Source organism: Thamnophis elegans, chromosome 8 (genome assembly GCF_009769535.1).
Source record: "Thamnophis elegans isolate rThaEle1 chromosome 8, rThaEle1.pri, whole genome shotgun sequence".
In the NCBI taxonomy this organism is placed as follows: domain Eukaryota; kingdom Metazoa; phylum Chordata; class Lepidosauria; order Squamata; family Colubridae; genus Thamnophis; species Thamnophis elegans.
This window is the reverse complement of record NC_045548.1, coordinates 17,978,533-18,006,278: the sequence shown is the minus strand read 5'-3', so window position 1 is coordinate 18,006,278 and position 27,746 is coordinate 17,978,533. Positions and strand designations below refer to the sequence as shown.

The window sequence follows — 27,746 nt, the reverse complement described above, 5'->3', positions numbered from 1 at the left end:
CGTGTGCCAAAGCCCCCAGGACAACGCAGTGGGGACGGGGCAAGGGAGCAGGGGAATCGGCCTCGGGGAAAGCGCTCGTGGGCCGCCTCGCTCCTCCCTGCCCGATCCTTGCACCGGCTACGCCTCCCTCCCGCCGCGGAAGGCTCATAAAAAGTCAGCCTCCGCCCGGGCACTTGAAATTGCTCAGCCCGGAGACGGGAGCCAATCGCGGGCGAGCGAGTCAGCGAGCCAGCGCGGAGCTTGCAGAAGCGGCTTGACAGCTGCCCGGCTAGCCGGCTGCCCTTAAGCGTTTGGCGGCGAGGGAGGGCGGAGTGGCCGCCGAGGAGATTGCCCTCTTGAGTAGACCCCCCTTGGCCGGCGCCTTGTAAGTATGCGGCTCCTCCCTGCGAGTATCTCTCCGAAGGGCTTCCTTCGCCTTCTTCCTTGGACGTCCCGTTGAGAAATGCCAGCATGAAGGAGAGGAGTGGAAGGTCGCCCACCTCAGCCGCGTCGCTTGCTCTCCAGTTTGGCAGCCGAAGTCCTCCATTGGCCCACCTCGCCCTGGCAATGCCACCTCAAGGGGAGAGAGCCAGTCTAGAGGAGCCAGAATGAGCCTCTTTTGGCCAGACGTCCCCCAGACACCGCCAGACACCGTTTCCATCATCTTTAGCTGGTGCCCTGGCTGAACAGATGGAAGTGGACTCTGGTTCCTGCCAGGGAAGTCCGGGTTTGAGGGTGGCTGTGTGGAAGCATTTCCGTGGCCCGTGAGGTTTCTTTGGGGGGGGGGGGTCAATCTCAGACAGGGTTAGGGTGAGGTGTCTGGAGCAGCCATGAGTTCCTCTAAGGCAGTGTTTCTCAACCTTGGCAACTTGAAGATGTCCGGACTTCAACTCCCAGAATTCCCCAGCCAGCGAATGCTGGCTGGGGAATTCTGGGAGTTGAAGTCCGGACATCTTCAAGTTGTCAAGGTTGAGAAACACTGCTCTAAGGCTTCAGTGATCAGATTAACTTGGCTTTCCTCAAAGGGGTCAAAACCCGGCTTTGTAGCCTTGTGTCGGGGACACAAGGGCCCAAATAGCCATGGAACTGGTTGTCCCCATAAGATGCCCCTACCTGGCCCTGCCTGTATTAAAAGCTCCAAATCTTCCCATCTTGGAACTTTCCTTTTTTTTTTTTTTGCAATTTTATAATGTTTTACATATTTTTTTTAAAAGTTGACTTACTTGACTTAAGTCTTTAGCGTCGGTACGGCATCGCCAATCCCTTCGCTGTAGAGTCGCATGCATCCCGGAACGGGATCCATGATTCTAGGCTAAGTACTACTTGGGCTCGCCGGGCCCAAGAGTCGACAGAGCCCCTTCTGTTGGAAACGGTGGTCACCTCGAGAAGGCAGGGGTTGTCTTGATAATGAGAGGCTGTATTTTCGCATCAATTATCCTTGCCCACCTTAAAAAAAAAGTTAATCCTAAACTATTTAGTTTTTTAATGATTTATTATATTTATTAAATTGTACACACACCCCCAGAGCCCCTCTACAAGGGAGATATGTGGTCAAGAAGTTTGATAAACCAAGTAAATAAATAAAATATATTTGTTAAGCCGTAATTTTAAAAAATGGAACCTGTGAACTGGGCTGATCATTTAGGGAAAGCAATCAACTTGCTTAGTCCTCCACAAACATTGTATTGTCATTTACTATTAATAGTATTAGCAAGTAATAATTGCCAGATGAGTTATTTTTAAATAATTATATTGTGTACATAAAACATCACTATGAAAACATGTAAACAGCAATAATAATAGCCTTATATACCACTTCAAATAAAACATATTATATAGATCAGGGGTGTCAAACTGGCGGCCATGCTCACCCCAGTTCCGCAAAGGGAAAAAAGTTGTGATATGTCATGTGACAGCAACGTGACGCCGCGGGTTTGACACCCATGATACAGATAACAAATACAACTGGATAATAAAAATACATTTTAAAAAAAGAATTTAAAAAATGCAGAAAAAGAAAAAATTAGGAGAAGAAATTCCCCCCTTCTTCCCCAGCAAATATAATCAACATTAACAACTTATTGCTATCCCTTAAAAACCCAACCAAGCACCTCTTCATTCCATACCTTCTCCATTCTCTATAAACCTGTCTCTAAAAATCTCATAGCTCCATATTAAATAGTAAAAGTCCATTAAGAGGATCAAAAAAAGCATAAACATTGCAAATTGTATTTATTACAGCCAATTTAATCTTTCCCTTTTGTTTCAAGAGATCCTGTTTCCTCTTTTCAAATACTCAGGAAACAAATATTACCAGAAATAACCATCATCATCCATCCCAATCATAAAAGCTCTGGACATCTCCAGAAATAATAACCCATAACAACCCATTATTTTAATCTTGATGAAATAAACCAATTTTCTATTCTGTCTCCCAATGATCTTTAAATTCATCAAAGAAAATTCTAAACCTGCTTTTTTATACTTTGTCTCAGAATTCTTCTCATCTTTGTAAAATCCCTTTTGTAATTCCAATGTGGAAATTCCAGCCAAACCTTTTTGTAAATCCAAGATACTGTATGTATGTATGTATGTATGTATGTATGCATGCATATATCCGCATTGCTCTTCTGATTTGTTATTTGAATCATCCAAATTCATTTGTAAAGCCATTACTTCCATCTCATTCTTATATATAATTTTTAAATCCTTCTGCAATCAATTTAGTTTTATTCAGTGGAGCTTGTGCTTCTTCAGTCACACCTTCTGATTCTACTATAAAGTTAAATAGCTCAAAGACCTTCATCAAACATTTATTTTAAGGTAGCCATCTGGTGTCCTCTAGTGTTCAGCCTTCAAAGTCATCTTATCACTTTCAAAGTAGAAACGAGAAGATTTTCTCTGGAGAAAGGATCCTTTGAATTATCTTCAAAGTCTTAAATCGAATCCATTTGAGCCCATAATCCATTTAAAACTTTCAAAAGGCAACAATATCCATCCTTTTGCTGTAAAAAATTATTACAAATCTTTAAACTTGTACTTATTTTTAAACGATTGAAGGGGACTTGCTTAATGATTTTAATAAGATTTGCCAGTCTGAAGGTTCTCAGTCTTAAAAAAAAATCAGCCAAAGGGAAAATAATCCAGAGTGATTATGAGATGAGCCTTGGCTGAACATAAAGTCCATATAGAAGACATTAACACAATGAAATCCCACAACTCCCAGCCAATCTCAAAAAGAAGTTCCTGTTGTCTATTGACAAAAAAAAGCTGGCAGTGTATATATGAGTAAACGTGCAATCTCTCCTTACTTAGAGAGTTTGGCAGCCCCCCCAGTGCATTCAAGCACTGCTTTTGGCTGCAGTGTGCCAGTTTACCATCATGAACAGTGCTGTCACATTGGACAGGATGAGCTCTCTGGATACTACCTTCCATTTGTAGACCCTACCTTTTTCTTACTGTTTCTCACAGCAGCAGGTTAGGCTGAAAAGATAAAGACACTGTTCAATGTTGTTTGATTGATACTGCCACCTGTAAGCACCACAAACCCTAAGCCTCAACTATTATTTTGGGATCCCCATTTTGCATTTGCTGGTTTTCTTACCAAATAGGTTAAATGGTTGCTGATGTCCTGACATGCTCTTCACCACCTCCTAAATGTGCCCCAATAGCATCCTCTGTCCCCATGATGTTGCCTTCACCTTGTCTGCAGCCTGCAAGTGGAAGAGGATTTAATCAGTTTTAGCTGTGGCAGGATTAATTTCCCCCATTTTCTCTCACCCTCCAACGGCAGCCCCAAAGTGTAAAATTTATTAGGCTATGTCACCATTACCCTGGATGTAAGTCAGGACTGGCAGTAATTGCAATAAAAAGTGATAGAGCTGGGCTAGCGATCAGCAATGGGCATATGTCATGCCAGTGTTGTTTTTTGTCAACTCACAGATAAGGTGGATAACATTTACGGTAGGTAGCAGTTAATGAACCTTAACTAACTGTTGTAAGAGTGTCTCTGGGTAACGTGCATTCATGACTTATGGATCAAAAGACGACTTGTATAGTTTTGTAATATTATAAGAGACACACACACATCCAATATGTATAAGAAAGTAAGTATTTCATCTTCTTCTGCTGGGTAAAGAAATTTTTTATCGCAAATCAGGCCTCTGATCTTTTTTGCCTGTCTGGTTGTATGCTCCCTCCAGTAAGATGGAAATCTTATACAATTATCCTCAGCTAACCTGGACCTTGGACTGTAACCAAATATGCTGCCAGCAATATGTGGTAAATTTCTTTGTTAATTCCTCCTATATTTCCATTCTCATTCTTCTCTCTGCATCTAAAGGATGCTAGATAATTCTGAAACTGATGCTAACCACATAGTGCTTAGTTTTATTCTGTAATAAGCAGGGGTGGGGGGTTTACAGACAAACCTGTGTAAGTGATCAAAACTGTATCTGAAAAGTATATAAGGACTTGTAGTTAGGTTGGGATCTGGGGTGACGTGAACATCTTTTTCCAATTTTTGTTTATTTAGATCTATGCCTCAATAAATGTTGAAATAATCCACCCTGGTTCTCACTAGCTACAGGATCCAGTAGCATACAGACTTAATTAATAGTTGGAGAACAGAACTTTTAACAAGCCCCTTCCGCTGATACCAGTTCGCAGGAGCCAACATGGGAGTGTTGGGCCATGAGGCAATGACACTGTTCTCCAAGGCTCCTGCACTTACAGTGACAGCATGAGGTAGCTTCTTTTGAGTGGCAGCAGTGATATTAGGGCTGAAGTCAAGGCCTGGTCCTTTGCATCTGACTGAACCTCAGTGCTTGCCACCAAATGCCACTGTTTAGAGTGGCCTGGATTGGGGCGGAGAGGTGATAGAGCATTATTTCCCTTTTGTTCGGATATGTGTGCGTGACACAACAACAAAGTCAAATTAGGCATTTTCTGAATTTTTGAGCCCAAAAGGTTCTCCATCACTATCAAGCGGGAAATTCCAGATCTGGTACATTGTTTTTATTTTTGCAAGGTGTCATTATGTTTAAGTACCGTTAAATCTATTTGATGGTTTGATTTACTTTTTAAAATCCCATTTTATGCAAACATTTATTTTCCACTTTGTCGGCCTATTTATTACTTATAAATGATGGGCTATAAAACACTAAGCAATCATTTCATCTTGTATAATTCTGAATATTTTTTTAAAAAGACCCTGAACCCTGTCTTTGTAACTTGCAGATATTCTATATCTCCCTTATCATGCTGCCCTTTGGAGTGGGCAATTCCTTATTTTCCAATTCCTTATCCCTGGAGGAGCAGCTTTTCAACTACATTGATGAACATCAGGATGAATTTGTTCAGGTAGAAATGCAGTGATTGTGAGTTTTGCTAACTAAGTACAACCCAAGTCTGTCTGTCTTAACTTGGAGTTAAGTTAAGAGTTAATTAGATTAATGTTATTGGCATGCCAATAGCCACAGGTTGCTAGTTTGAATTACAGTGCAAAGAGTATTAATACTGATTGGGAGATCAGATTCCTGATGCAGTATCTTCACTATCCGAATCAATAAAGGAATTTCTGCTTCAATGGTTTCATACTTTATGCAAAGGTGTTTCGTTGATTGTTAGTTCATTCTATTTTTTGCTTGTTTTATAAAAAGGGTGGTATACATATATATTTATTAGATTTATATCCTAAGTTTTTTCCACTGATGATAGACATGCAAATCCAGTTGCACCTTCACTATAACAGTGTCCTGAGGGTGAGTGGGGTGAGAGACAATGAGTAGTCCAAAGTCACCAAGGTGAGGATGGATGTACGGGGGTCTCCCCATCTTTGTTCAAGCCCAGTACAGGTAGAAGTGGGAAAAGGGACATTCCCATAAATGCTCAGCACTTCAAGCAATTGTAAGAACAATACATAGGGATGCAGTGGCTCAGTGGCTGTCGCTGAGCTTGTTGATCAGAAAGTTCGGCAGTTTGACTCCCTAGTGCTGTATAATGGAATGAGCTCCCATTACTTGTCCCAGCTTCTGCCAACCTAGCAGTTTGAAAGTATGTAAAAATGCAAGTAGAAAAATAGGGATCACCTTTGGTGGGAAGGTAACAGCGTTCCGTATGCCTTCAGCATTTAGTCATGCTGGCTACATGACCATGGGCGTCTTAAGACAGTGCTGGCTCTTTGGCTTTGTACCGGAGATGAGCACTGTCCCTAGAGTTGGGAACGACTAGGACATACTGTATGTGCGAGGGGAACCTTTACCTTTAAGAACAATACATAATAAAACTCAAGAGAAAACTAGAAGCAAAGATAAAAACAGCAAACAAAATCAGACTAAATCCAGGAGCAACATTAAACAGGGTGACAATGTAAAACCATTACAATACCCTGGAGAATCAAAAGATCATTGCCTGACCTTAAGAACATTGCTCAAAAGGGTCTACAAGAGTTTCTCTACAAAGGGCATTGCAAAGTTGAATGCCACATTGAAAAATCACCTCTTGTGGACACTTCCCTTGCCTCTTTGTACAATCTAGGCCTTAGGTCGATAAATATGGAAGAAGGTACTTTAAAATCTGCATTTTAAGCTATATCGGTGGTGGGAAAGCAGAGTAATGGCAATCAATAACAGTGCCAAAACTGACTCTTTTGAAGACTTGACATTTAAGGTCTTTCAAAAACAACCCATCAATACATAAGTTATGATTAACAATTCCAAATGAGTATAAATAGCTGTTCAAGCAAACGGTTTAGAAGCAGATTAAAAAACATGCTGTAGGCACTGAGGCAATTTGTGCTTTTATTGACCAAGTTGGGTTGAGTGGCATATCACAATTGTCAATTCAATTATTTTGATCATGGATGGGCAATTTGCAGCCAGTGAGCCATTTATTGTCCCGACAACCCACTAGAGTAAAAGAATCTGAACAAAGGAGGAGATTGTTAAGAGGTAAAATGAGCATTTTAAGCTTTGCAAAGGATACAGTTAAACCTCTTAAAAGCAAAACTACCCTCCCACATTGAAACATTAAAGGAAACTTCCCCAGCACTTCCTAGATGTAAAACAAATAGACCTGGGCTGTAAACTTTTAACTGCTCTTACTCCAAGGATATCATGATGTCTGCTCTCAAAGAGAAAACAAACACTAAGTTCTGCCTACTATTCAGAAAAAGACTATCATGATTACTCAGAGAAACTAACCCCTTTTGTCTGGATGGGAGCTCAGTATATTGATTCCCAGTCAATCAATTTCTAAGTTATGGCTCAGAACTGAATGCCTCCCCAACAGTAGAAGAACCAGTCCAAAATATCAGAACCCAAGCAGGGAAAATTGAGAGAGGAACCAGGTTTTGCTCAGAATCCTTAGCACATCTTTTGTTACTAATATTAGGTTCTTCCCAAGCTCTTGGCAGACAACAAAGCATTTCAGAGTTGAGAATAAAGAATCAAGAACTAACTTGCTACATTGATTTTGGCCCTCCAAAATAAGATAATGGCAGTTGTATTATTCATTGTGCTGATGGGCATTTCTGCAAAACCAAGAGAAAAGTTATCTCACAATGCAAAGTGAATGCAATTATCCACTCCAAACAAAATTTCAGGACAAGAAGATTGTGTGGGTGGACATTCTTATTGTTGCTGTTATTCCTCTCTGATTCTTCTTCTTTTTTAAAAGGCAGATTGCATGGTGACAAGTCCCTTAGAAGTAATTAGAAGGAAATAGAATTTACAAAGATGGATTGCCTGTGTAAAGCCTTGCCAAGTGCTGTCATTTTTAATGAGCTTTCCTGGGGAAACCTAATGTATTTCTAAGAGCTGGTGCAGCAGAATGGCTACAACAGTATAATGAGAACTATGAATCAGGAAGGCACTCCTTTGCGATGAACTGTAGGCAAGATACTGTCTCTCAACTCTTTTCCTTCTCAATAGGGAGACTTTACCCACCTATAGACAGGATGAGATAAGACAACAAAACAAGACTTATGTATATTAGTTACATTTTAGATATTTAGAAGCACAAAACATGATGGTGTGCTAGAGTGCACAGTATGTTCTAATTAAACTGTGTGTAAGAAAATATACAAAGCTTTTGACAAAATTGCATTAGGCTCACAACATATCATACATATTTCATATATAATGCACAAAGTATAGTGTATATATGCAGAAATCTTCATTTTAGACAAAAACTGGATAATATGTTTGATTCACTAGGAGAACTAGAATTATTGCAGAAGGTACATATATCGCTAGGCAAACGTGACATGGTTGTAGGAAGAAGCAGGTCCTGCAAGAATCTGTATCTAGATAAAATGGATCCACAATCCACATTTTAAACTTACTTCAGATATTTTCCTCCCTTGATCTGATTTGCAATAATGAACATATAGATAACAGTAACACATTGCTATGGTAACATGAGTTTTATCCCTGGCTTTCCTTTCAGAAACTTAAGGAATGGGTGGCTGTAGAGAGTGATTCTCAACAGCCACATCTAAGAACAAAAGTCATAGAAATGGTCAAAATAGCTGCAGACAGTCTTGAAGACTTAGGAGCTACTGTGACACTCAGTGAAATGGGCATCCAACAGGTACTGGTTCTTGCGTCCATCAAAAGACTACTGTGCACAAATAGAAGGAATGTCTGCTTGTGCAATGGAATCAATGTAGACTTGTCAGATCTGGCTTACAAAAAATCTAGAGTCTAGACAAATCACAAGATAGCAGCAAAAAAATCTGATAGAAGAAATGTGGCAGATAGATAGATAGATAGATAGATAGATAGATAGATAGATAGATAGATAGATAGATAGATGATACATAGCTAGCTAGCTAGATGAGAGAGATGAGATATAGATAAATAGATAGATAGATAGATAGATAGATAGATAGATAGATAGATGATAGATGAGATAGATGATAGATAGATGATACATAGCTAGCTAGCTAGATGAGAGAGATGAGATGATAGATAGATAGATGATACATAGATGAGATGGATGATAGATAGATAGATAGATAGATAGATAGATAGATAGATAGATAGATAGATAGATAGATGATACATAGCTAGCTAACTAGCTAGATGAGAGAGATGAGATAGATAGATAGATAGATAGATGATAGATAGATAGATAGATAGATAGATAGATAGATAGATAGATAGATAGATAGATAGATAGATAGATGATACATAGCTAGCTAACTAGCTAGATGAGAGAGATGAGATAGATAGATAGATAGATAGATAGATAGATAGATAGATAGATAGATAGATAGATAGATAGATAAAATGTTACATAGCTAGCTAGCTAGATGAGAGATAGGTAGGTGGATAGGTAAATATAAAAATCTGTATGTAAAAAATCTTGAGCTGGAACTAAACCAAAATTTAAGAAAAAATCTTTCAAGTTTATATCACCAGGAAGGGAATTGTTGCTTATTACTTTAAGAAACTCACTGAATTATCATTAACTGTGTTTCAATATATTCCTACAGCTGTCTGATGCTCAGAATATTCCATTACCTCCAGTCATTCTGGCAAAGTTGGGAGATGATACACAGAAACCAACTGTATGTTTTTATGGACATGTGGATGTGATGCCAGCTAAAAGTCAAGATGGATGGAAAACCCATCCTTTCGGTTTAACAGAAATCGATGGTATGTGTGTATTATCCAGTCGGTACAGTAAAAAAAATAAAGGGCCTATTAAAAATTCCACATTTTTTTATAGTTTTGTATGATAAAAATGGCAGAGAAACAAATACAGCCATAGAAAGACATTGAATAAAGAACCAAGTCACTGGAGTGTCTATAGCTAAAGAAGACCTACTGTAACCATTTGTAGCCATTCTTTTCAAGAAAATTCATTTAAGTTTGTTAAATGGAGGAAGAAGAATATTCTGTTGAAAAGAAGAATCTGATAAATTCTTATAAGAGGACTTCTACATTTCCAAATATATTAAATTGTTGGAAGACTGTACCATTCTCTGTATAGATGTGAGTCTTCCTAAGAGTGGAATCTGACCTGACCAATGATTAGTGAACCAGGTATTATAACTATAACATAAATGAGATTTAATCATAGGAAATACACTATATTGCCAAAAGTATTTGCTCACAACTGAGTCTGATTATGTGGATGGGTGAGTGAATACTTTTTGGCAATAGAGTGTATTTAATGGGGATTAGGCAAGACTTCCCCTTCTGTAATTGGAGCCCCTTTTATGATTGGGACCATGATGAAGTGAAGGGGCTTGTGTGAGTAAATAAAATTGTGGGCTATGTCGTCAAATATGTATATGTCCAAAAGGGTCACACAAGATGAACAGGCCATAGTGGATACCCCAGACTAACACCAATCACATCTACCAACCCGCATTGGACCAGCGTGGCAGATTATGGTCTATTCCTTCAACATGTCAATACAACCTCAAAAATGGCTCTCATTCCCTGGAGGCTCTAGGCCCGTGATGGCGAACCTATGGCATGCGTGCCACAGGTGGCACATGGAGCGATTTGTCAGGGCATGCGAGGCGTTGCTCTGTCAGTTGGCCAGCGGGCATGCACGCGCTGGCCAACTGACTTTGGCATTCTTTTGAGACCGTTTTTCGCCCTCCAGAAGCGTCCCTGAGGCCTCCAAAGCGCAAAAAACCGCCCCTACTGGCATAATCACATAATCTCCTGGTGTGCTTGTGCTGCAGATATCTATTTATCTTGGTGGAAGATTGGAGGAAATATTCCTGTTTGCTTGCCCAACTGATCATTCCACCCTTATATAGGGAGAGCTGTCTGCTTGTAGACTTAAAAATCTACATCTTTTTCTATTCAATATGCATCATTATAGCATATCAGTTTGGTCTTGCTATTGGTTGTAAGCCTGAATCTAAATTTGCAGAGCCTTTTAGGCAATTGCCCACCCTCTTGACTTAGAGGTAGTCTCTTTTCTTTAATATACTCCCATTTACACACAACATCTCAATTGCTACAGCAATGTCCATTTGGTTTCACTGTTTATATGTACAGGTAGTCCTTGTATTACGATGGCAATTGCAATTGGGAACTCAGTTGCTAAGTAATGCAATCATGATGTCATGTCTCTTAGCAATGGAAATTCCAGTAGCGTCGGTTGTTGTAATTAAATGAGGACTGTGCAGGTTGTTGTGACGAGAACCCTATGTGATTATGACTTCCAATTTCCTGCTGGCTTCTCCATTGACTTTACTTGTGGGAAGCTAGCAGGGTACATTGAGAACTGCCCAGATTGCCATCATGTGGCTACAGGATGCTATGGATGGAATTTTGCAGACCCATTGTAAGTCCTTCTTCACCACCATCATACTTTGAACAAGGGGTCATAACCTGAGGACTACCTGTACAGGACCTTACCAATTGCAATCTTTTATTTATAGCTTTGCAATCTGTTTCAGGAAGTCAATTTCCATAGGCCTACTGGCTTTTTTTAGTTTTAGCTAGTTCTAGAGATGTAATAACAATAGCAATCACACTTAGACTTATATACCGCTTCATAGTGCTTTATAGCCTTCTCTAAATGGTGTCACCATATTGCCCCCAACAATCTGGGTCTGCATTTTACTGACCTTGGAAAGATGGAAGGCTGAGTCAACCTTGAGCTGGTGAGACTCGAACTGCCAAACCGCTGCCAGCCAGCAGTCAGCAGAATTAGCCTGGAGTACTGTATTCTAACCACTGTGCCACCATGGCTCACTTAAGAAGATATTTCAACTCTATATTTTAACTTCCATCCTCTCTTTCTATCTAGATGCCATGGTAGGAGATACTCCCGTTTGTTTCCCTGATGAGGTTCCTTACAATCTCTGAGCTATCCTTATCTTGATAATAGATTACTAAATTATTTACAGAGGTGAATATGTCTGCCTGTCATACCTGCACCGGAAGTAAAGATAAGGATATAAGCTTCATTTTGCATGAAGGAATGTTTGGCAAACATCTGGTTGAGCTTCTCATCCAGGCTCCAGCTGCTTACTTCTGGCCCTAGATGCTCATGCTAGATCTTTCTGTCCTAGTCCTTCAAATCTGGGTGTCTGTTGCATGTATATCTTCAAAGATCTCTCTCATGGAGGAATGCAGACTATAATCAGGGGTGTCAAACTCGCGTTGTCATGTGACATTCCCCCCTTCGCTAAAATGGGTGGGCGTGGCCAGCGCGTGACACATCCAGCTCTTGGACCGTGAGTTTGACACCCCTGATCTATATCAAATGACAAATCTTGTAATTTTGACTGAAAGGAGCTCTCTTTGTAGGGAATACATTTTAGGAATAGGCTGGGGGGAAAAACAGAAGAAAATGCATTCAGATGAACAGTCTCTTAAACAAAGAGCAGCAGAGTTATCAATAGAGAATATTGAGTAACTAACTGACACTCTCTCCATACATACTATCCTTGAGTTGCTGAAGAGTCCATGGCATTGAATTTATACTTTTGACAAGGACTGGATATGATATGCAATATTCAGTTAATGCTGGGGAAGAAAATAGCTTTCTACACTTTAGAGGAGGTAGTCATTGCATATTTGAGATCAGGGACGTGCAGACACTAGAGGCAAGGGAGGCGAGGCCTCACCAGTCTCCTCAGGGAAAGGAAAGAATTTTAAATAATTTTTTTAAAATAATTAAAGCCAGGGTAGTTGCTACCAGTTTTCAAGTCACAGTGGCTTGGTGTCTGCTCTCAGTATTAACTAGGAGGAGGCCAGAGAACTAGGGGCCTCTTTTGCATAAGGAATTTTTTGCCTTTTAAGAGTTAAGCAAGGGTTAACAAGCAAAGAATTCCTTATGCAAATGAGGCACATATTCTCTCACCTCCTGTAGAGGGCATTTTTAGAGGCTTTTTAGAGTTCTCTGGGAGCAACTAGCTCAGTCTGACAGAGCTCTGGCTTTTCAAGAGGGGAGGGCAGGGCAGGGAGAAGCAGAGTTGAAATTGTCTCTGAAACAGCTGGAAAAGGTCCATGTGGGGAGGGGGGAGGAATTCAAAAAGTTTGATCGGAAGGCAGCAGGGGAAGGTGGGGGTATGGCAGAGGAGCTGCTTTCAAGCCTTTGGAAAATTGAGACTATCTTAGTGCTGTATAGCTGGGATGGGGTTAGGGTGTGGAGATAGTCTTCATATCAACAAGGAGAACAGTTTTTGCAGTAGATGGGATATCAGCAATTGTGACAATTTACTAGTTTTATCAGGATGATGTGAGGGTTGCGCAATATGCTGCCCACTGCTCCTTTTGTATGTGGATCTGATGTCACATAGGCTTGTATCACAATACGGCTCACTGTTTTGAGAGGAAAACTGTTAAGAGAATTACTAAACGTGATACAGGTATGAAATATTCTTTTTATTTTTCCTACCTTCCATTATGTCCATAATGAAAATAAAAAAATGGAATCTTTTGTACTGAGAAATATTATTTTATAGTGACTGAATTTAGAACTGTCTAGGCTATTACTGGATATAAATAAACGATTCTGATTAAAGTAGTTTTTCTCATAGTTGAACATTTTCTAAGCTTCTAGAAGAACTATGACAATCTCAACTGAGACTGAATACAAATATTCTCTTGCAATGAAGCCTTAATATTTTATTGGCTGAAATTATCTTAATGGATTATATCAAGCACGAGCAGTTTATTTTGGCCTAAGGATATGCATATCTGAGTGGTATGCTGGGAACTATTCTCTTAAAAATGCATGGGAGCTGCACAAAAATAACCTGAATTGTACTTTAATGCATTAAATGTAATCTCTGGATTACTCAAAATTTCCACTATCGGTTCTCCAAACTACTCAAAATTTCCGCTACCAGTTCTCCAGAACCTGTCAGAACCTGCTGGATTTCACCCCTGTTCCAATTCCTTAGCAGAAAGCTTCCTTAGTTGACTTTGTATCCACTGACAGAGAGGGAGGGAAGGAGAGCATGAGAGACGGAGGCGGGACAGACACATTTTGTTCTGTTTTTAGCATCATCAGAATTTTCAAATTTTAATATCAGTTTCCTTTATCTTAAGGAAATCTGTATGGGCGTGGAGCAACTGATAACAAAGGACCTGTCTTAGCCTGGATAAATGCTGTGAACGCATTCAAAGCACTAAACATAGTAAGTAAAAATGTGGCCTTGTAGAAAAAGAAGAGTTTTAAATGTTTTCAGCAATACTAAAAAGAGCAATTGGAGAAGGCAGTTTAAATTAGGGAAATATCAAGAAGGAGCGATCCAACACTCACATAAGAGGCTAAATGCTTATGTATTCTGGAATTCTTCATCACATTGGAGCCAACCATAGGCCTCATGGAATATCATGTGCAAAACAAATGCAACTGTTCTCTTGTGTGCTTCTCCCCAAGTAACTGGTATTTTCCTTGGATTCTGAAAGATCCCTTGGTAGCCCATGTTCTATTGTTGTGGCCAGCTGCTATTATTATTTAGATTTGTTATAACTACTTCATTCCAAAAGATTTGGCGTGGCTCACAACATCCAATATAAAACCTAAAAACATAAGCATAACAGCCCAGACAAAAACAGCTATAATAATTAAAAATATATGATATGAGGTTGACTACCATGTTAACCTATGGCCTGGGGACAGAGCTAGTTCTTAAGGAACATTTGGAGAGCACAAATCCTATGTATCTCTGGATGATATTGTCCCAGAGAGCATGGGCTGCAACAGAAGAAGATATGCTTCCTTTGTTCCATAAGATAACAGCACTTGAGAGGACCTCCAGCACATCCAGCCTGCCTGAATACACTGGATGGGCAAAGACAATTGGAGATAGTCAGTCCTTCAAATAACCAGGCCCTATGCCATGAAGGGACTTTTTAGATGATGATCAATTTAAGTTGCACTCAGAAGTCAAGTGTAACCAATGCAGCTCACCTAGCATGGAATGTATAAAAAGTGCCAGTTATTTCTAAACCGGTGGCCCTTTACACATCTGGTGGCAGTGAATTTCATAGTTCAACTATGCATTGGTTAGAAGTGGAATTTTCTAATTCACATCTTCTTAGATTCTGGAGGACATACCCAGGCTGGATGATCCAAAAATACCTTTCAAAGAAGAAGAGTACGTAGGGCAAAAATCATAATGTAGTCTGGCCCTCCAGTGTTGCTATGAAATAGGAAAGGAAGCACCAAGGAATAATTCAGAATGAGATGGTCAGTTTCTTACACAGTTAATCAAAAACAGGAGAGAGTGAGTTGGGAGTTATTCTTTCAGTATATTGGCAAACTCAAGAGGACCAGATTCCACTTGAAGCAGATAAAGTGGTCTCATTCATAAATAGTTGATAGGTCAACAAGCCCTAGAAACATATGCAATTGATACAGCATGTGATCATGCTTATGACAGTAATATTCCAGGCTTCTAATTTCCCTTTCTTTCCTCTGTGATTTCTCAGAGAGACTAGTCCACAGAGCACTTCCTTTTAGTCAATTATACGCCATTCAAGCTTTGATCTCTCCAGTTAAACTGGGTACGAAATCTGCAGCCCTTAACAACCTAATTTCTAGGGCTGTGTGAATTAGCCAAGAGCTATAGCAATAGCAATATAGCAATAGCAGTAGACTTATATACCGCTTCATAGGCCTTTCAGGCCTCTCTAAGCGGTTTACAGAGAGTCAGCATATTGCCCCCAACAATCTGGGTCCTCATTTTACCCACCTCGGAAGGATGGAAGGCTGAGTCAACCCTGAGCCGGTGAGATTTGAACCGCTGACCTGCTGATCTAGCAGTAGCCTACAGTGCTGCATTTAACCACTGCGCCACCTTGGCTCTTGATTTGTATGTACACTTTGAATAATGAAATCAATTTGACCCCAAATGTTGGTTTGATCTTAAAATGTGTGTCTCTGTGTGTGTTTCTTTCTGTGTGTTTCTGTGTGTGCATTCAAGAAAGGTTGATTTCAATTTAGTTCAAAGGCACCTAATTTGTTGAGACAAATCATGCTTATTTCTACACCAGAGAACAAAAAATGCTTTATCTCAATGCCACAAAGATCTTTATTGAGGCGAATCACTAAGCTCTTTGTTGAAGCTAATCCAAGCCACATTGCAATGAACTGAACATCAGATTATACATTATAATTCTGTCTGACATTAAATGGAGAGTTCTTTTTTAAAATGGTCATTTAAAAGGAAATCTATCTATTTTTTAACCAGGATTTACCAGTAAACATCAAATTTCTTATTGAAGGCATGGAAGAAGCAGGATCCATTGGACTGGAAAAATTGGTTGAAAAAGAAAATGAAAGATTTTTTTCCAGTGTTGACTATATTTTGATTTCAGATAATACCTGGCTTTCCAAAACAAAACCAGCTCTTACATATGGATCCAGGGGAAATGCCTGCTTCTCAGTGGAGGTAAAAGGGTAAAACCAAAATTATTTGTGACTAAAATATTCTGATTGTATTCTGGAAGAGTTTCTTTCAAGCTGATAAAATGCAAATTTTACTATCTCTAGATTAATTTTCCCAATTTGATGAAGATAAATTGGATTGCAACAACTATAATTTCACATTTTGAGAAGAATGTTATGATATGTATGGAGAGCAACAGTTTATGGAAGGTTACTATAGAACAACAATGGATATAATTTGAGCTATGTTTAGAAAATAGAATTAAGCTCAAGAAATTTTAGGAGCAACCTGAGAAAGTCTCAGCCAAATTCACAAACTCTCATTCAAATTCAGAGTTGTAACTGAGGGTACAATAGCAATAGCAGATTTTTATATCGCTGGAGAGGAGCTATAATTAGCAATAGCACTTAGACTTATATACTGCTTCACAGTGCTTTACAGCCCTCTCTAAGTGGTTTACAAAGTCAGCATATTGCCTCCAACAATCTGGGTCCTCTTTTTACCCACCTCAGAATGATGGAAGGCTGAGTTAACTTTGAGCCAGTCAGGATTGAACTCCTGGCAGTGGGCAGAATCAGACTGCAATACTGCATTCTAACCACTGCATCACCACAGCTCACGGCAAAGAGGGATGACAGTCTTCAACTCCATGGAGAAAGGATATGAAAGTAGCTAACTAATAAGTAACAGATGAACTACAATCCCAAAATCCACCAATCAGATTAGATGAAAAAGGATAGTTCCCCTGAGTGGAGGATCCCTAAAACCTGGAAGCTGTGAGTGTGTGCTAAGTTATTTATAAACAATACCAGTATCAAGTTTAACAGTATTTCATAGAAATGTTTACCCTTAGTTTTCTTTATTCTTCAGCAACCCAGTTTCGGGATAAGGTCACTGCTTTTTAACTGCAGTCATCCAGTGGTGGGATTAAAATAATTTAACAACCGGTTCTCTGCCCTAATGATTTCTCCCAATAACCAGTTCACCAAACTGCTCAGAAAGTTAATAACCAGTTCTCCTGAAGTGGTGCGAACTGCCTGAATCCCACCACTGCAGTCATTGTTAGGTAATTGGGAACCAGAAATCCATGCTGACTTACTGCAAAGCTTGAGATCTACTAATAGATCATTTTCCCTACTGCTTCCGTACAGGACATTTTGTATTTGTATTTGTATTTTATTGTTTGTATGCCGCCCTTCTCCGGGAGGACTCAGGGCGGCGAACAATTCAAGGGGGAAAAAGGGGAACATAAAAAGACAAAATACAAATAATAAATGTAGACAACAGTCGCACAACCATACATGTCGAGAGGGGAGGGAACTCATCACCCCCAGGCCTGCCGGCAAAGCCAGGTTTTGACGGCTTTTCGGAAGGCCTGGAGAGAGGTGAGGGTCCGAATCCCTGCGGGGAGTTCATTCCAGAGGGCCGGAGCTGCCACAGAGAAGGCCCTCCCCCGGGTAATAGCCAGATGGCATTGGCTGGTAGATGGCACCCGGAGGAGGCCAACCCTGTGAGATCTAATGGGTCTGTGGGAGGTAATTGGCAGCAGGCGGTCTCTCAATTTTCACTCACTGTGTCTTTTCTGTTCTTCTTAACGAATACAAGACTGCATATTTAAGAACTGATCATCATTCCTAAGGTCTTCATTGTAAATTTGTATTTCCTCCCACTGTTTCTCATGTGCTTATTGATCATGCTTTTTTCTTACATTCCATGTAAAGAGATCAGGAGCTTATTAAGCTGCCACATTTTATTTTCAGGCTCTTTTAAGACAGATGAAGTGTAAAAAGAACAGTGTCTAGCTAAAGATCACTTTATAATACCTGGCAGAAATTTCAAATTGAGCTTCCTTCAATCAGAATCAATGTCTTATCTACCATTCTACACAGGCTACAAAGTAATGATGGGCAAATGGAATTCTTGAATTGACAACTTCCTGTGTCCTTGGCTCATTACAATAGTACAGTGGTGGCGAACCTTTTTTGGCTCGCGTGCCAAAAGCAGGAGGAGCGCAGGGGGGGGGGGGGTTGTGCGTGGCATGCCACACCCATAATGCTATGGGCATGACCACAGTGCATATGCACGCATGACCAGTGCTCCCCCCCCCATTTTTGGCATGCCTTTTTCACCCTCCCCAGGCTCCAGAGGCTTTATAGTAGCCTGGGGAGGATGAAAACAGGAGGCCCTCCGGAGGCTTCAGGAAAGCTCCGGAGCACAAAAAAACAGCTCTACAGGCAAACCGGAAGTTTGGGAATGGACTTCCGGTTTGCTCGTAGAGCTGGTTTTAGCCCTCCAGAGCCTTCAGGGGCACCTAGGAGGCTTCCCTGAAGGCTCCGGAGGGCAAAAAATGACTCTACGAGCTGGAGCCTTCAGGAAAGCCTCCTGGAGGCCCCTGAAGGCTCTGGAGGGCTAAAATCGGCCCTATGGGCAAACAGGAAGTCTGTTCCCAAACTTCCAGTTTGTCTGTAGGGCCAGGTTTTCGCACTCCAGAGGCTTCAGGGAAACCTCCAGAGGGCAAAAAATGCCCTCAAAAGAAGGCTGAAGTCAGCTGGCCAGCCTTGCGTGCCCTGACAAATGGCTCCACGTGCCACCTGTGGCACGCATGCCATAGGTTCATCATCACGGCAAAAGTAGCCTTTAGCAGTGATTGTAGCTAGCATCCAATGTATAAAATAGGGGTATTTTCTCACTTTCTGCCCTCACATAAACTAGATATAACAACCCTCCATCCAGGATGGTTTTCCGTCCATTCTCTGGAAAATTGAAATCTCTTCTAATGTATGTTTCTTTTGCTGAGAACCCTTAAGCAAGATTTCCATTTCCAAACATTTCTGGATGGATGGTCTCCTTGACTCATAGTCCAGGTAGATGATCTTCTTATCTTAATCTCTAGGAATATACTTCAGAATAGTGTGGTTATTGATCAGTGCTAAACATAGATATATGCATCAGTGGTGGGATTCACTTACCTTTGCTACAGGTTCGCAAATGTGAGTGTGCTCGCATGCTCGCTTCGCATGCCTGCACCACCTTCTGCGCTGAAGGTCGCACATTATGTCGGGGCGGGTGGGTGGAGACTCCAGCAGTCACCACTACTGGTTTGCCCAAACCATTAAGAACCGGCTGAATACCACTTCTGATATGCTTGTTTTTTATTTCTATATACTTTATTTACAGACATAAACAACAATTCTTTTTTTTTGAAATATACTTTTTTATTTTCCATTTTCATAACATACAATCACATGTATACTATTACATAGCCAGTATCCTATTGTATTAAGTAGTAATTACATCAGTTCTTCTTGTCATCAACGCCCAGAAAGATAAAAACCCATTATTAGCTATTCTGCTCTCCATACACCTCTTTCTTCTACCTCTCTCCTACCTCCTTTCTTCCCTCCATCATCCTTTCCTACTCTACTTCCCCTTTCTTTCTCCTTCTCTTCTCTCTACATTCCACTTCTCCTCATCCTCCTCTTTTTCCCCCCTTACCCTCTCTCCTATCCCACTCTTCCCATCTTTCTTCTCTCTTCTGTTTCCCACTCTTCCTCTCATTGGTGTATTTCCGCTTCTGAGCAAACTCCAATCTATGTTGATGGTATTTATGCTTCCATATCAATATACTTAACATATCCTAGTTTTAAAGAAAAAAATAAGAGAAGACAGTATACATGTGCAATCATATTACCTTAAAATCTAACACCCCTCGTCAAGCCTAATATACATCCCTCCCTCCCCCCTCCCCCCAACCCCCCTCAGCCTACCCTCCCCCGACTTCCCAGAACCCATACATGGTATAAATCTTTAACAAAAACAGTCTAAAATATATTGGAAAAAAGAATAGAAAATTGAGAACATCTTTACATTGAACTTAGCTCCTCCTTGCTAAGCTAGCTTTAAACAATTTATATAATTCCTGATCTTAATCATAAACTATCTGGAATTTCTTAGTCCCATATTTATTTTGTATATAATCAATCCATTTTTTCCAGTCTCGTTTATATCTCTCGTTTGAGTGGTGCTTAAGCTATGCAGATATTTTAACAACAATTCTGATACATCAAAGACAACAGAACGTTTGAATGTTGGAGGAATTTTGCTAATTGAAAGACAAAAACCAAATCATTTTTTTTACAATTAATCTTGGTGCAGGCACCCATAAAACACCAGTACTGTAAATTCAAAATTCATTGAAATGTTGATTTTGTCTGTATGATGATTTAAGTTGTCTTTATTTAATTTAGGTAGAAGGTGGTGAAAAAGATCTTCATTCAGGAAGTGCGGGTGGCATCATCCATGAGCCCATGTCTGATTTGGTAGCTCTACTTGGTAAAAAAAAAGAAATTATATATTGTTTATATGGAATTGTTAGGTTTTTTACTGATGGGAGGGGCGGTGTCTTCCATTTCATAGCACTTTACCATGAAAACCAAAAAAGGAGTTGAAAATGCTTAAATGTGTTCTTCTGATGATTTCACAGCATTACTGAGTAGCCTCTTGCAATCCTTCAGAACAGGGGTCTCCAAACTTGGCAAACTTAAGACTTGTGGACTTCAACTCCCTTCTGGGAGACCCCCTGCTACAGATGATTGGGAGGCTGAATTATGACCGAGTGCCTCAATCACATCACAAGGCAACATAAACACACAGATTTCTGATGTTATCTGAAAAGATGAGAAACTTCTAAAAGGCTTCCCGCTAATGCCAAATGTTGTGATATTTAAGGAGATCTTAACTGCAAGGCTAAAACATAGAAGTGGAATGCTAATCAAAACATGACATGAAGTTAACTGATGTTATATGGGCTGGTATAATTTGTATAAAGATTAATCAATAATACAAAATATGAATTGGTTTTGTTTAAATCAATTTGGAAGGGAGGTAAACCTATCAGAATACGTTACTTTCTATTTTAAAATGACCCTCCTTTTATTTCTGTCTGCAATCTACTGTATATTAGCATAATAATATCTACATTTTTAGTTTCCTCTCTCCTTTAGCAGATTAGAGCCAGGCAATAGTTTAGTTAGTTTTCATTAAACAGTAAATGCTAATACGATAAAATAATTATTACAATTTGTTTTGGTTGTTGTTGTTTGGAAAATAGCAGGAGGAAGGTGTGTTGGATACATTCTCCACCTTGAGTTATTTGTAAAAATAATAAAGACAGGATACATAGAAATAAATAAATAAATAAATAAATTTTGATTCTATAGACAGTCTCGTGAATTCATCTGGACTTATTCTGATCCCTGGAATATATGATGATGTGGCCCCGTTTACAGAAGAGGAGAAAAAACAGTATGAGTTGATAGAATTTGATGTGGAAGAACATAAATCAAATCTTGGAGTACAGGAATTCCTTTACGATACCAAGGTATGGTACTTTCAGTAATAAGACACCATTGTTACAAAACTCCCCATTTATAGGGCAAGATTATGCATATCATATTTCCTATTGTAGATTCTGTCTTCTGTTTTCACAAAGGCAGGGAAAAAGAATAGATGCAGATCTTTTTATTAGTTTTATTAGGAATTGTATAAATAAAAACCAAGGTTCTTTTTCATTACATTTATTTATAGTTATCTGCTTTCCAAAGATCTGGGTGGAAATTAGGGAAACATCAATTTTATTTCTCTTGTCACACATGGAAATCCTTATAGTAGGTACTTAAATTAACCTAAGAAGTAATTGTTTATAAAAGCAACTTTAATAATTATTGCAATCCCATGGAAAGATTTTCTTGTCAGCAACTTTCAGATTGTAAAATTAATATTTAAATGACGTAGGCACATAATCTTGGTGTGAGGAAGCAGAATCTGAACTATAACCCCAATGTCGTCTTAAAAAGATCCTTCAAATCTAACATTTACATTGGATGGCTTGCTCCGATGCTGAGTGGAAGTACTCTTCATCCATTCATGAGTTCTGATAAAACTATCTTACCATGACATTGTACCCCATTGCAAATACTTATCTTGCCTTTCTGTCAGCCTAGAGTCCTTTTAAAGACGTTGATTCTGGTTAGAACAAGATAGCCATTCCGTTGTCTCCCAGAGCTGGACACCACTGTCTTGTGGTCTTCTTGTGAGGAGCAAGTGTCACTTTATATGAGCTCAAGTCCTTTCCTTGCCTGGAGAGGAACTATAATTAGCAATAGCACTTAGACTTATATACTGCTTCACAGTGCTTTGCAGCACTTCTAAGTGGTTTACAGAGTCAGCACATTTTCCCCAACACTCTGAGTCCTCATTTTACCCATCTCAGAATGATGGAGGGCTGAGTCAACCTTGAGTCGCTGAGAATCGAACTGCTGGCAGCTGGCAGTCAGCAGAAGTAGGCTGCAGTACTGCATTCTAACCACTGCACCACCATGATTCATAAAGAGCCTGTCTATTTGTTGCCTCTTCATTCTGCTGTTGTTGGTTCTGTTTTTTATAGGGAAGCCATCTTCAGTTTATTTCTCCCTTGAGAATTGACCATTCCTAATTCTCCAAAGATCAAGGAAGGGACAAGGGAAGCATATTCAAATATGCAGGATTCTATTCCTACAACTTTATAATAAACATAGCATTAACATCAGTAATTTTGCTTTCCTAGTCTAATCTATGTTAGATAGTTAAGGTATGTTTAATATTATCAACTATTTAAGATTGGGTGTTAAACTTGATTTTAGTTAGATGTGAGCAATCTCTGAAAAAGCAGTGGAATTGGAGTAATATTTAAAAATATCCTGAAAGAGATATCATTGCTCACTACTGTAGCTTTATTGAATACACTCTGGCTAAAGTTTTATATTTCACTTTGTTCATTCTCTTTTACAGGAGAAAATACTCTCACATATGTGGCGCCTGCCATCTCTCTCTATTCATGGGATAGAGGGAGCTTTTTACGAACCAGGTATCAAAACAGTTATACCATCAAAAGTCATAGGAAAGTTTTCGATCCGGCAAGTCCCCCATATGGACCTGTCTAAAGTGGAACACCAGGTAATATTTTCCTGAAACCTTGTATGACTCTCAACATATCTTAAATGATTTGTTATTGATCTTTAGCATAATTCTGAGTAGCTTAGCCTGACACAGTTTTGGTACCAAGCTTCTTTTTCATAATGAGATATGAAAAATGAGCAGCTAAGCGAAAAGTTTTATTATGTGCAAGAGAGCTTGAGATCAGGACTCTGTCATCCTATTGGGTTATTCCATTCTCATGTTATAGTAGTATAAGCTCTGAACAGTTTGTTGTTAATGGGCCAAGAAGACTGATGGAAAACTGACTTCCTAGATCAAATTCAGCTGCATGCCTGATTGTTTTTGGTTCCTTCACTACTTAACATTGCAGGCTTTTTCTAATGGCTTGCCAGTTTTTAATAGCTTTTCAGGGCTCTGTCTATGGATAACAAGAATGATGTGAAGTGATTTGGTGTAGTTGCAAAATTCAGATCCCAATAACATTTGATTACCAAGGGACACATCTCTTGCCCAAATCACAACTCTCTCTTCCTCAGATTGTTCAGTTGTAGCCATGGGAGGGAACGAAACTGCTTGCAGCCCAGATTCTGAGTGCGAAAAATCCTGACACTGGCACAGGCTGAAGACTGAGAAGAGGCTCTAACTTGAAGAAAATTAAAGAAAAGCAGACATCTCAGCGGGAAATTGAAGATGAGGCAGGAAGGGTTACTGGGGCAGGGCCATCTGTGGACGGTGATGATAATCAAGCCCCATCTCTTTTTATGTCCTTTGATTGGACAGTTGTTCCTATCATCTTGATTTGGTTGATACTCCTCCTCCCACCAATTTGCTACCTAGCTCATTCATTCAGTTAGAGGTTTTCGGTTTTGAGCTGTACACAATAGAAGTAACAGTTTCAAAGACCATTAAAAAACAACCCTGAAAATAATTTATTTCTTTTTTTAGGTGAAAAAACATTTAGAAGATGTGTTCTCTAATCGAAGAAGTCCAAATAAGTTGACGGTGTCTATGCTAATGGGTGCAGTGCCTTGGATTGCTAATATTAATGATCCTCAGTATACAGCTGCTAGAAAGGCAATCAGAAAAGGTTTGTACTATTTTAGGCATTGCAATTTATGTTTTGCATGTAGGACAAACATTTATATAATATTTGTGGGTTTGTGGCAAAGACCAAACATTTATATAATATTTGTGGGTTTAAAGTTCTAGAGAAGTGGAAATAGAAAATTGTCAGATACAGAAAGAAGCTATGGTTCAGTTACACAATACTTTTGTTCTATGTTTCAAATACCACATCTGTATGTTGCATCATAAGCACTTTTGAAGGGATTTCAAAAATAGATGATAGAGGTCAAGCAGGACAGGGGATAAAAAGTAACCATTCAAGCTTTTTCCGTGTCTTTTCAAACTTAAGCACAGCAGGGAACATTGGAATTGCTCAGTTAGTTTATATGGAATAGCAATAGCACTTAAACTTATATACTGCTTCACAGTGCTTTACAGCCCTCTCTAAGCGGTTTACAGAGTCAGCATATTGCCCCTCAAAATCTGGCTCCTCATTTTACTCACCTCAGAAGGATGGAAGACTGAGTCAACCTTGAGCCGGTGAGAACCGAATTGTCGAACTGCTGTAGCCAGCGGTCAGCAGAAGTAGCCCGCAGTACTGCATTCTGACCACTGAGCCACCAATGACTCATACTTAAGCATCTTTGGATGTTTAGCAACATATACTTTACCAGTAATTATATCTTGTTTTATTTTTATATTTTGCCACCACAAAAAAAAAAAACATCATAAATATATTTTCTCCTTTTCTATGTTTTAGTGTTTAATCAAGATCCAGATATGATTCGGGATGGATCAACAATTCCAATTGCCAGAGTGTTCCAGAATATAACAAGGAAGAGTGTGATGATGCTTCCAATTGGTGCAATGGATGATGGGGAACATTCCCAGAAAGAGAAAATAAGCAGGTTCAAAAATTTTAATTAATTACATATGTTAGCATAAAGGAATTTGCTTCATTTCCTCATTTATAATTCAGTCAATGGTGAGGATGATTATGGAAGGAGATCATCATTTCTCTGTCCTCCATTTTTGCATGTATTAGTACCTGTTTCAATTCATAATTTATAGAGGTTTTAGCTTATTTATAAACTTGATTCATGTTTTGTGTTAAGTTAGTACTTGTTTTAACTATGATGTGTTTTGATGAATGATTTAATCTCTTTGAGACATAGTCTTAAGCAAAAAACTATTATTTACTAAAGAAAATATGTAGGTTCAAACATCAAACTCAGCCTACAGCCTAGCTGTTTAGAACTTCAAAGCAACAAAACACCTTTAACTTTTTGATTGCTTGACAATTGTTTTTCTTTCCTTTCTTTCATGATCAGATTTAACTATATCAATGGAACGAAGATGTTTGCCTCCTTTTTACTGGAGATTTCAAAACTTCAGGCTTCCAAGTGGAAACAGTGATGATGGTCCATAAAACTACAGTCCTATTGTTTTCATTTATGTCTTATGCACGGCTGCAGTTCCCAAGGCATATGGTGATGCTGTATGAATTCTTCCAGAAATATATTTTCAGACTTACATATTCTTATGACACGTAGCTAAGTATTTCTTTCTCATTTGCTTTTTGTCCCTTAAATGTATGTATTTCAGTAAGAGAAAGGCTGGATTCACACATTATATTATTTGTTGAACAAGCCAATGGGTGTGTTCATATAAACCCAGGAATGGGCACCTTGCAAGCTATATATAGTGCCTTGTGTGATCCGTAAGCATCCACCAAAATTTGTGGCAAGATGGTAGAAAAATTAGCAGCAATTTTTAAAAATTTAAAATGACAAATAATGTTTGGAATGGGATCACAAAGATTCTAGCAGATGAAACAGCTAGTTTGGTGACCATATGCCCAAGTGTTCTGATGCTCAGTTCTCTATTTGTATTTTTAAAAACATTTATGAATTTAGCACCATGACAAGGCTAAATCACGGTGCATATAAATATTATCAATATTATTCAATATTCAGAGTACTGTTTTGCTAGCACATTTATCTCCCATGTGGAGAGTACAAGTATTCTCAAGTACAATAGCTTATTAGAGTTTATCTGAAATGATCTATTAGATTATATTCATTGCATTTATTTATTTGAGCTCAATTATTTTCTAACCAATATCGCTACAATAATAGATTTTAATTCTGTCACAATATTGTGTTGAACTGTACCAAAAGTTATGTTAGCAATACCAGTGAAATGGCTTCCTTGCTTATGGTAAACACTAAGTCATTTTATGAGAGCAGTGCTCACATGGTTAGGATACTGGGTTGATGATCAGCAAGCCCATGTTCGAGACCCAAGTGCTACTGTTTGGTGGGGTGAGATCCCATCATTTGCTCCAGCTCCTGCCAATCTAATAGTTCGAAGTGAGCAATTGTGAATTGATAGATAGGTACCACTTTGGTGGGCATATTAGCAGGGACATGACAGGAGCCCCCAACTGGGCATTCTGCAGGCAAAGCTAATCACCAGTTAATCACAAGCGGTCATTGGCTAATCGTTTCAACCTGGGAGTGCCTTTGCCGCTTGCGGCATGAATACAATGAAAAGCCATTTTAAGAACTTTGGAGTAGCTTTGAAAAGTCATTATAACATTGATTTTGTTTTTAAAAAGGTAAACCAAAAAGCATCGCACCTGAGCAAATATCTTTAATAAGCCAAGCGGAATGTTACAAAATTGTATGCAAACATCTGAGCTAATTGAGAATTCCATTATGTAAGAGAGCTGACCTGATATTTTTCTGGATTTCATTTTACATTTTTCTGGATTTCATTTTAAAACTTTTTTAGCATATAAAATCATTTTGTGCTTCAGCAATATACATATATGCAGTTTTCTTTGTCATGTTTTTATTTTGTTGCTTGCTAAGGTAGGCTATTTTTTTTTAAAAAAAAAACGAATATACACTTTTTAGTTATCTTTACAAACCTTACACACTTCTAAAAAATTAATAGATGCTATAATTGTAAAAAAAGGACCAATCAACAGTGACAATATGATTCATATTTTTATTTTAGAAGACCTATGCAAATTCCAATATAGTCTGCTAGAGATTAGAAACTGATCTCAACGTTTGGACCAAAGAGATCCTGGCACCACTGAGATAGTTATGTTTCAAAATAATTTCTCATTTGCCTGGGATGGTTATTATATTTTGGGGTTTTAATTTACAATAATTATGGGTATGTAAGTGACTGAAAAATAGGCAGTGGCTTGCAGTTTCCAAGTTCTTGGTATAAGAAGTTGGGATTGGTATATTCAGTTTTGCTTTTGCCTAAATAAAGAGATAATATATTTTGATATTTACTGTCAAAAAGGAATTGTCTAATGCTAATT

At 39.0% G+C, this 27,746-nt stretch overlaps 1 protein-coding gene across 2 annotated transcripts; it reads left to right on the top strand.

Annotated features, from left to right (window-relative positions):
- Nucleotides 1-106: 106 nt before the first annotated feature.
- CNDP1 (carnosine dipeptidase 1) lies at nt 107-26,878 on the top strand. 2 transcript variants are annotated; one of them, XM_032223115.1, is made up of 13 exons: nt 107-364; nt 4,182-4,260; nt 5,218-5,340; nt 8,428-8,571; nt 9,479-9,641; nt 14,016-14,104; nt 16,166-16,366; nt 20,611-20,695; nt 21,583-21,743; nt 23,192-23,356; nt 24,284-24,425; nt 25,164-25,311; nt 25,735-26,878. In XM_032223115.1, the coding sequence occupies exons 2-13, from the start codon at nt 4,186-4,188 to the stop codon at nt 25,817-25,819; spliced, it is 1,581 nt and encodes a 526-aa protein (XP_032079006.1). In that variant the 5' UTR covers nt 107-364; nt 4,182-4,185; the 3' UTR covers nt 25,820-26,878. The 2 variants fall into 2 exon arrangements, with proteins under 2 accessions (XP_032079006.1, XP_032079007.1); XM_032223116.1 differs by lacking the exon at nt 4,182-4,260 and having other exon boundaries at nt 108-364.
- Nucleotides 26,879-27,746: the final 868 nt, after the last annotated feature.